General features: G+C 41.4%; 1 protein-coding gene across 1 annotated transcript; it reads left to right on the forward strand.

Annotated features, from left to right (window-relative positions):
• The first annotated feature begins 1,118 nt into the window (after positions 1 to 1,118).
• On the forward strand, positions 1,119 to 7,954 carry LOC142282579 (uncharacterized). The gene is made up of 8 exons (XM_075332997.1): positions 1,119 to 1,406; positions 2,087 to 2,171; positions 2,483 to 2,571; positions 3,419 to 3,580; positions 3,835 to 3,987; positions 5,124 to 5,285; positions 5,528 to 5,687; positions 6,590 to 7,954. The coding sequence occupies exons 1-8, from the start codon at positions 1,304 to 1,306 to the stop codon at positions 6,591 to 6,593; spliced, it is 918 nt and encodes a 305-aa protein (XP_075189112.1). The 5' UTR covers positions 1,119 to 1,303; the 3' UTR covers positions 6,594 to 7,954.
• The last annotated feature ends 2,809 nt before the right edge of the window (positions 7,955 to 10,763 follow it).

Consider the following 10,763-nt stretch of genomic DNA (forward strand, 5'->3'; position numbering starts at 1 on the left):
TCTGGTACAGGTTGATCTTTGTCTCATCTGTCCATAGAATACTTTTCCAGAACTGAGCTGGCTTCATGAGGTGTTTTTCAGCAAATTTAACTCTGGCTTGTCTATTTTTGGAATTGATGAATGGTTTGCATCTAGATGTGAACCCTTTGTATTTACTTTCATGGAGTCTTCTCTTTACTGTTGACTTAGAGACAGATACACCTACTTCACTGAGAGTGTTCTGGACTTCAGTTGATGTTGTGAACGGGTTCTTCTTCACCAAAGAAAGTATGCGGCGATCATCCACCACTGTTGTCATCCGTGGACGCCCAGGCATTTTTGAGTTCTGAAGCTCACCAGTCAATTCCTTTTTTCTTAGAATGTACCCGACTGTTGATTTTGCTACTCCAAGCATGTCTGCTATCTCTCTGATGGATTTTTTCTTTTTTTTTAGCCTCAGGATGTTCTGCTTCACCTCAATTGAGAGTTCCTTAGACCGCATGTTGTCTGGTCACAGCAGCAGCTTCCAAATGCAAAACCACACACCTGTAATCAACCCCAGACCTTTTAACTACTTCATTGATTACAGGTTAACGAGGGAGACGCCTTCAGAGTTAATTGCAGCCCTTAGAGTCCCTTGTCCAATTACTTTTGGTCCCTTGAAAAAGAGGAGGCTATGCATTACAGAGCTATGATTCCTAAACCCTTTCTCCGATTTGGATGTGAAAACTCTCATATTGCAGCTGGGAGTGTGCACTTTCAGCCCATATTATATATATAATAGTATTTCTGAACATGTTTTTGTAAACAGCTAAAATAACAAAACTTGTGTCACTGTCCAAATATTTCTGGACCTAACTGTATGTATGTATATATATATATATATATATATATATATATATATATATATCATTTCCGGTGGCTACCTCTGGAAGCTCATCAAGAGAATGCCAAAAGTGTGCAAAGCAGTTATCAAAGCAAAAGGTGGCTACTTTGAAGAACCTAGAATATTAGACATATTTTCAGGTTTTTTTCCACACTTTTTTTGTTAAGTATTTCATTCCACATGTGTTAATTCATAGTTTTGATGCCTTTAATGTGAATCTAATCAGAAAATCCTCTAATCCTTCAGTTTTCCAGTATTGCCCTGCCTATTGCATTTACTACTTTTGTCCTGATGATGGTCACATTCCGTGATGTCACATGAGGCCACCATTGTGATGTCACTGCCCGTGTGGTTCTATTGAGCGACGCTGCAGGCAGAGGCTTTGTCTGGAGTGGCTGACTGTGTACTACACAACAAGCGATATTCCTCCCGGCTAAAATGCAATTTGCAATTCTTCTATTTGTCAGTTTGCTATTAGCATCTGTAGAAGGCGCGCCTATCAACACCAGCCGCCATGATTCCAGGGCTTTGATCCCTGCAGGTAAGTGCTTTACCAAATATTCAGTCATTATGGGGTTATTGTTAGTAACTCAGATGATACATTTCATGGAGGAATCTTGTAATTTTAGGAGTCTTCTCCCATCATCTATTCCCTATTGCAGGCCCTCAAACAAACTGTAAACTTGAATGAAGATCCCCTGTAAGAGGGAAAAAAAAAGTCACATGTGTCCCTGATCTCCATCAGTGTGGGTTTTATTAATACTTTTGGGGGAAATAATTACAAATTTATGGTAATTGGGGAATTTTTCCACTTGTTGGGATTTACTATTGTCCTGATCTGTTCAGTCCTGGAGTTCAGGCCTCCATATACACATGAGACTAAGGAGAGCCAATCTCGGCAGCACTGCCCACAATCCAATGTTCAATTTCCAAGTATTGCTCCTTTTGTTCTCAGCTAAATAAGCCGGCCCCAGAGGAGTCTACCAGCGGCTTTCTTACAGAGAACTCGGGTGCGGTCGGTAGAGTTAGCGCTCCTGTGTATGGAGGAGTCCGGAGAAATATCTTCCGGCTGAACCTATGGTGGACAGATCTGTATTGTGTCTGCGTCCCCTTACTCAGAGGGATGGTCCTAGGTTTGTTTAAGTAAATTAGGTGCAAAATATAATGTATATATTAGTAGCTCTAAATATCAGATGTGTTCTTCATCTTTTCTCCCTTTAGAATACTATACAGCGTTATACATATCTGCTGTCGTTCTCGTCTTGAGTGGATTTTTCCTTGGTTTCATCTGTATCATCTTATGTGGGTAAGTCTTAGAATGAATTATGGGCCACACAAGAGCCTATATATGAAATATCACATGTTCAGGTTATCACACCATTTAGTAAAGGGTACAATCTACTGTAGCGATTTGGTGGCTCCTAAACTTGGTCTGACCCGCTGCAGGCACAATGGACTTTTCGGTAAATTAGAGAAAAAGAAAAGGCTAATTTGTCAGAGATATCAAAATTTACTGCAGATAGGAATAGATGAAGAAAAATCTATGTCTTTATAAGATTCTGTAGAACATAGATATGGCTTACTTTATCAATTGACTTTTGTTTTATCCTTTTATAGACATCTGATTAAGAGTAAATTCTGGATACAGATTACAAGTCGATATTCCACGGATGATGATGATATAAAGAGTGGGGCTAATCCTAGCGGTAAGTACGGCCTAAACGACAGTAATATTGGGGTCTATACAAAGACTTCTCGTCTCTGCCTCTTTCCCCGTCTCTGCCTCTTTCCCCGTCTCTGCCTCTTTCCCCGTCTCTGCCTCTTTCCCCGTCTCTGCCTCTTTCCCCGTCTCTGCCTCTTTCCCCGTCTCTGCCTCTTTCCCCGTCTCTTTCCCCGTCTCTTTTTCCCCGTCTCTGTCTCTTTCCCAGTCTCTGTCTCTTTCCCAGTCCCTGTCTCTTTCCCTGTCTGTCTGTCTGTGTCTGTCTGTCTCTTTCTATCTGTCTCCCCACCGACATCTTATTACCTCACACATAAGCTTCTTATACTCTGAATGTCCATTGTTCCTATAGCAACCAATTACAATTCCTATTAATAACCTAATAGCTTGCAGCTACATTGATTTTAATGGAGGCAGGATTTTTGGAGAGTAACTATAAAGCGCGGGGTTAAATTTCCACGTCAAAACATAGTCTATAACGTTCCCTGAGTCACATGGGGTGTCTGTGCAAAATTTTGTGATTGTAAATGCGACGGTGCGGATTCCTTTAGCGGACATACACATACACATACACACACACACACACACACACACACACAGCTTTATATATTAGATGGACGCAGTCCACATTGTAAAGCTGGATAATTACTCTAGAGACATTCTGATCCGTCTCTTTCAAGACATGACATATATTAAAAAGAAAAAAAAACCCATAAAAGTAAAAATTTCTTAGTAGATGTTGCACGTGAATGTACCGCAGACATAGAGGGAAGAATCTAGAAGAAATGTATAGAAGGTTTTCCTTTTGTAGTGCTGATTTCAATGTTCTGTTATAGGAGAAAAAGAGGAGAAAACACCTCTTATAGATGATGGTGCTCCTCATGGACCCATGGATGACCAGAGAGATGTCCTCACAACCACCGACATCTCTATGTCTGGCCCCCATTATGTCGCAATCAATATGGACCCATATGAAGATGTGATCGTCTCCTCTGACAGTAAGTTTTCCAGCTTTTATCATGTACTATAACATGTATTTAACAATAAAAGCTTCCAACTACAAATTATTTCTAAAAGGAGGATGTAGGTGAAGAAACCCAATACGTAACGGTTACTCTGAGGGTTTGGGCCCTCCATTTTCATACTTAACTGGACCATTAAGAGATGATAAAACCTGTATAATTATTATATTTTTAGCAAACCTATAAAGTTTAAATATTATTAATGCTAATTTCAGTGTTTTGTGTTTCAGAAGAACAAGAGGATGAAATGACGAATTTAAATGATGGTGGACCGATGGCCGAAACGAGAGATGTCATAGAAAAAAACAACATCTCTACAGCTGGCCCTCATTATGTCATAACCGATATCGACCACTATGAGGATGTGACCATCGCCTCTGACAGTAAGTTCTCAGGATTTTAGAAAGTCTTAGGGTACTTTCCCACTTGCATTGAACGACATCCGTTGCATTGCGTTGTGTGACACATGCAACAGATGCGTTGCATATAGTGGCACAACGAATGCAACGGATTGTATAAAATAACGCAATCTGTTATAGTTTTTTTTTCTTGACTTTACACATCTGGGCATGCGCAGTTGTGTAAAGACTATTGCGTTAACTGAATCCGTCAAATGACAGATTCTAACGGAATCCGCCACCATAGGCTTCCATTACAAAAACAACGGACGCCGACGGAATCCTGCAGGTTGCGTTTTTTGACACTTTGCCAAGCGCAGAAAAACGCTACATGCGGCGTTCCATCCGCCAGATGGATGCAACGCGGCGTCGGCTAACGGATGCAACGCAAGGCCATCCGTTGCTATCCGTAGCTAATAGATGTGTATGAGGAATCAAATGGTTTCCTGCAACGGTTACCGTAATTCCTCAAGGTGGCGGATAGCAACGGATGCCGTTCAACGCAAGTGTGAAAGTAGCCTTAACAGAAAGAAAAATGGCCAATTAATAAAGTCTCTCAAAGAAGTGTTTAATCCCTATATATAGCGTTCACATCGGTGGTTTATTCTTTCTGTTTTCATACTCTTCTGTTACAAAACTTATAGAATATTAATATTCTTCTTGAAGTGGGGCATTAAGTCTAAGTCTTCTGCCTCGTGTCTCATACTCATCTGCTGCAGCTTTCATCTTCTATCACTGGCACTCCGATCGGTCTCCTGTGATTTGTGACCTGCTGACAGCTCCAGTGTTTTATGGAGGCGCCCGGAGGTCACAACTCAATATAAGTCTATGAGAGCCTCATTCTGGCCTTGTTCCGGCTCTCATAGACTCATAGAGATGCTTTGGGAGCTTGTGATGTAACTTCTGACTTCTGGCCAGTCAGAAATTACAGTCACAAGATGGCGATTGGGACCATAGGGGCACTGAAAAAGCATGAAAATGCCAGAGGGTGAGTATAAGAACGGGACAGGGGGCTTAGAGTTAAAGCAGCACTCAATAAAAAGCAAACACTGGGGTGGGTCTTTAACAAACATATAGAAATTGTGTTCTAGTAACGCTAATTTCAATGTTTTATATTACAGAAGAACAAGAGGATGGAATCACAAATGTAATTGATTATGCTCCTCAAGGACTGATGGACGAAAATCAAGATGTCTTTGAAGATATCGACATCTCTACGCCTGGCCCTTTTTGCGTAATCATCAATAATGTCCCAGATGAGGATGAGATCATCGCCTCTAACAGTACGTCCTCAGGTTTTTATATCCAGTATTTAATAGAAAAAATGCTATATATATATATATATATATATATATATATATATATATATATATATATATATAGTAAAGAGATTAACTGGTGGTTGATCCTTCTATTTTCACACTTATCTTTAAAGGTTATATAATCTATATAATACTGATATTCTTTAGCAAATATATAGAAGCTTTCATTTTATTAATGCTAATTTCTATGTTACTCCTTACAGAAGAACGAGAGGGTGCAATAAATATTGCAAGTGATGATGTTCCTCATGAACCGATGGCCGAAAAGAGAGAGGTCCTCGAAAAAAAAAACATTGCGAGAGCTAAAGCCTCCATGACATCTGTCTGTCAGAAACTTCTGGCCTTTTTCGGCCAAAACCAAATGTACGTTTTTAGTGCTTCTACGTATGTTTTATGATATATATTTTGTATTAGTATTAACGGGCAATAGGCTAAATAATTAGAAATTGGGCACAAATGACCTAAACAACGAAAGCATTATTTTCCTTTATGGTGTGAGCCAAGACTTGCTGGTCTACATGAGAATGGGTTGTTGTCATTCCTGAATCACATATATGATAAAGAACAATATAAATTATGTTTAAGAAATCACAAAAATGGCTGATCACTTGGCTAAAACTAAAAACACGAAGAAGAGAGGGTGGTCACGGCAAAAACAATAAGATGAATATTTAATTATGATCACAATATGCACATACAGCAATACTGGCATAAAATAGAAATGTACTAAATCAAAAGAGCTGATTGTTTAATAAAAACTGCTCAATATCGGAAATCAATTTTACTACCAAATGCCATAAGGAAGTGGTTCTACTGATACTAAGCCTTATTAATGCACAAAATGAATAACAAATACTTATGGCAGTGCCATGTACGTTTAGACATGCTATAGTAGCAGAGATGCCGGGCCATCACTTCAGCTCTGACAGTCGTTTCGCCATCACAGCTTTTTCAAGGGGTTATAAGAAACAGGGTGGAGCGCTGTATATGTACCATGAGGGAGGGATTGCTGGAAAACTGTAATCTGCTCATACAAGATCAAAAAATAATATTGAAGGGTACTATTCCCATCACATCACTGATAGGGTGTACAACATACCTGAATATAGACATTAAATAATGCAGACTATATATTACAAAGTGCGTATAATCTAGAGATAATGGATTACATGTAAATTTCTTCTGTTGCCCCAACCATTATAATCTGTATCCATGTGCATATATTAATCTTTACTGTTTTGCTGATTTTGTAACATATCTTGCAGGTGAGGAAGAGCGGCGTCTCGCTGTGTTCCCACAAAGAACATGGGATCCAGCTGGAGACGACAAATTTACACCAACAAAAAATGGCAGATTCCGGGCTCGGTTTCTGACCCCAACCATTGAATACGACAATTACTGGATTTTCTGCAGCTAGACGCACTCACAGAAAATGTGAGTTACCTACTGCACCATGAGACAGATTCTGGGCTCAGTCTCTGTTCTCTTCACCGGATACGACATTTACTGGACTTTACGCAGCTAGACGCACTCACAGAACATGTGAGTTACCTACTGCACCATGAGACAGATTCCGGGCTCGGTTTCTGTTCTCAACCACTGGGTACTATATGTACTGGACTTTACGCAGCTAGACGTACTCACAGAACATGTGAGTTACCTACTGCACCATGAGACAGATTCCGGGCTCGGTTTCTGTTCTCAACCACTGGGTACTATATGTACTGGACTTTACGCAGCTAGACGTACTCACAGAACATGTGAGTTACCTACTGCACCATGAGACAGATTCCGGGCTCGGTTTCTGTTCTCAACCACTGGGTACTATATGTACTGGACTTTACGCAGCTAGACGTACTCACAGAACATGTGAGTTACCTACTGCACCATGAGACAGATTCCGGGCTCGGTTTCTGTTCTCAACCACTGGGTACTATATGTACTGGACTTTACGCAGCTAGACGTACTCACAGAACATGTGAGTTACCTACTGCACCATGAGACAGATTCCGGGCTCGGTTTCTGTTCTCAACCACTGGGTACTATATGTACTGGACTTTACGCAGCTAGACGTACTCACAGAACATGTGAGTTACCTACTGCACCATGAGACAGATTCCGGGCTCGGTTTCTGTTCTCAACCACTGGGTACTATATGTACTGGACTTTACGCAGCTAGACGTACTCACAGAACATGTGAGTTACCTACTGCACCATGAGACAGATTCCGGGCTCGGTTTCTGTTCTCAACCACTGGGTACTATATGTACTGGACTTTACGCAGCTAGACGTACTCACAGAACATGTGAGTTACCTACTGCACCATGAGACAGATTTCGGGCTCGGTTTCTGTTCTCAACCACTGGGTACTATATGTACTGGACTTTACGCAGCTAGACGCACTCACAGAACATGTGAGTTACCTACTGCACCACGAGACAGATTCCAGGCTCGGTTTCTGTTCTCATCAATGACCATCTACAGCCCAAGGGAAGGGCAGTCCTTCAGTCAAGGTTCCCTAGAGGTTTCCTCCACTGGGGGTTTTTCCTCTCCTGAGTCCTGAAGGCCAACTCTTTGTGAGTCCCATCGCCCATTGATATCATTAATATCGGGGCATTTTTTTAAGAATATTGCCATGACTTCTAATTGAACTTCTACTTTACCCATCTTGAATGAAATGAATAAAGAAGTCAGTAAATAATATGTTGCAGTGTATCCGAGCTTTTGTTACTCTTTACAATACAGCAGAATGTACACATCACTCAGGAGGGAATATTTTATGTAGTCATTAAACACATGGTGGCTTATAGTTGCCACAAATGTTAGGTTCCCATTAATCATGCACATCCTCTTTGGCCTGTTTCACAATGAGACTGAGACCTACACTTTGACCAGGATGTTTGTCACTGCACACCATACTGTCATGGTGCACATCATGATATCTGAACATTATGACTTGAATTGCCCAGGTCTAGTTATTGCTTCTGGAGATGCACATCAGTGACAACGTGCACCACGGCCCAAAAAACATCAGAAGCCTGGTCGAGCTGGAAGTTCCAACCCAGGATGAAGAAGACAGAAGATGGCTGCAAGTGGAGAAAGCTAAAGTAAAACTGTGGCTGCAGCTGGCAGGCAAATTGCAAAAAATCTTTTTTCGGAAGAATATGAATTTTTGTACAATACAAGTTGAATTCTTTCATATCTATTAAAAGTCTTTAGTAAGGATTAGCGGACCCGTGGATATTTGGATTCCCCGAACTTGCACGGACTGAAAAAATTTTTTGGTTCGGGAACTGAACTTGACCCCGGACAACGAACCCCACACAATTCAATGGGGACCCAAAGTTCTATGCTGTAAAATGTTTGTAGTAAGGGCTAGGGGGCTGAAAAGGGAAGCTAAATGTGGGTAAGAGCAGAAAACTGCCCTGCAAACAAATGTGGCTCTGCAAATGACTTAAAGGGTTTCGGTCATCATAGCAATTATGGTTAGATAGCAAGTAAATGAAGAAACAAAAAATTTTAAAGATGAGTTTCAGAGATTCTCCACAGACCATCAATTTTAAAAAAGGCCCTTACAAGGCCTTTATTCCCAATTTACCCACACAGTCAAGATAAGCAAAGTAGCCCTGCAGAGCAATAATTTAAAAAAAGCCCATACGGGGCTTTAAACACTTTAAACCAATCCCACTGTACTAGGCCTGATAATACCACCATACAGTGACCATATATTGGTAATATCAGTTCTACACAAGAGCTTTTCAGGTTATATATGTGTGTGCTGTACGGGTAATCACCATTTGTGCCCACTAGTGATGAGCGAACCCAAATAGTGAAGTTCGGTGTTCATACTGGACACCTAGCGTCCGTGTCTCAAACTCAAGCGTGGACTTCTCAGGTATGTCCATGTTCAAGTTCAGCGTTTGGAGGCTGAAAAGTTTTGTTTTACATTATTATTAAGGGCTGAGATGGGCAGGGAAATCAGTGAAATGGTAGAAAACAGCGCTAAAATGAATGAGAACAGTAAAGAACAGCTGTTAACATTTGCCAGGTACTGACTGCAACTCTCATCAGAACCGCAGCACAACAGTACGCTCAGCTAAATGCTGTGGTTCTGATGTGAGCTGTAGTCAGTACCTGGCAAAGGTTAATAGCAGTTCGTTACTGTTCCAATTCATTTGGGCATGGTTTTCTACAATTTCATGGATTTCCCTGGCCTCCCAAGCCTTTAATTTAAATTAAAAAAAAAAAAAATTACATGGGGTCCCTCTTATTTTGATAATCGGACAAAGGTAAAGTAGACACCTGGGGGCTGATATCCGGCTGGGAAGGGGCCAATATCCATGGCCCTTCCCTACCTGATAATGCCTGCTTTACTTTGACGGGTTAGCAAAATAGAGAAGACCCACGTCTTAAATAACTGAAAAAATGGGGTGGGGTTCCCTCCAATTTCGCTACTAGCATTTTGTATTAAGGAAAATCACTGAATATATTCATATATGAGTTAGTAGGAGACAAAAACATTTATAAATTCTTAGGTTACATCAACTATACCACATTTTTGGGTCTATGAAATGGCTGAATTAAGTATTTTAGCTTACTCAATTCGTACCCTCAACAGTCCCCCCTTTGACTCACTTCTGCCATTTTCAAATACTAAGGGTACTACGTTCCCTTAAGAAGAGAGGAAGAACGATCTGTTGGGAAAACCTGCCTGACTGAACGTTGAGGCATGGGTGGAGAGGGGAAAGGGGTTTCTTCACCAGTTTGAGACCAAGGACCCCTAGGCGAGTCCCTACCCTTTGTAGTTGGACTTTCCCATGTCTCAAGGCTCTCTAAGTCCTCTCTTCTAACTGTTTCGGCAATGATAGTCTGAGACTGTACAGGTCTTTTTGAAAAGGATAAATATGAGTAGAACGCTCAATGCAGCTCCGGTGGATCGATATGAATCCATGTTGTCCTGCCGTTGAGCTTTATCGAAATTTCTGTGGTTTGGAGAAGCTGGATCAACTCATCTAGTCTTGACTCATGGCTCTTTCTCGCTTGTCCTTTGAGGATCAATCAGTCTCATGACTGAAAACCATATGCTACTTAGGCTACTTTCACACATCCGGTTTTTGCTCTGCGGCACAATACGGCGCTCTGCAGAAAAACCGCAAACGTTTTTTTTGCCGCCGGTTGCGGTTTCTTTTTGCATAGACTTACATTAGTGCCGCATGGGCCTGCGTTCGGTCCGGTTTTTGCCGCATGCGGCAGATTTAGCCGATGCCACGGCCGGATGGAACGTTGCCTGCAACGTTTTTTGCTCCGGAAAAAAAAAACGTATCGCGCCGCATCCGGCCGCTGTGGCGCATTTTTCAATGCATGCCTATGGACGCCGGATGCGGCGCGATGCGGAAAAAAACGCATCCGGCCGCCGCATGCGGTTTCTTCCACTGCGCA

Source organism: Anomaloglossus baeobatrachus, chromosome 2 (genome assembly GCF_048569485.1).
Source record: "Anomaloglossus baeobatrachus isolate aAnoBae1 chromosome 2, aAnoBae1.hap1, whole genome shotgun sequence".
Lineage (NCBI taxonomy): Eukaryota > Metazoa > Chordata > Amphibia > Anura > Aromobatidae > Anomaloglossus > Anomaloglossus baeobatrachus.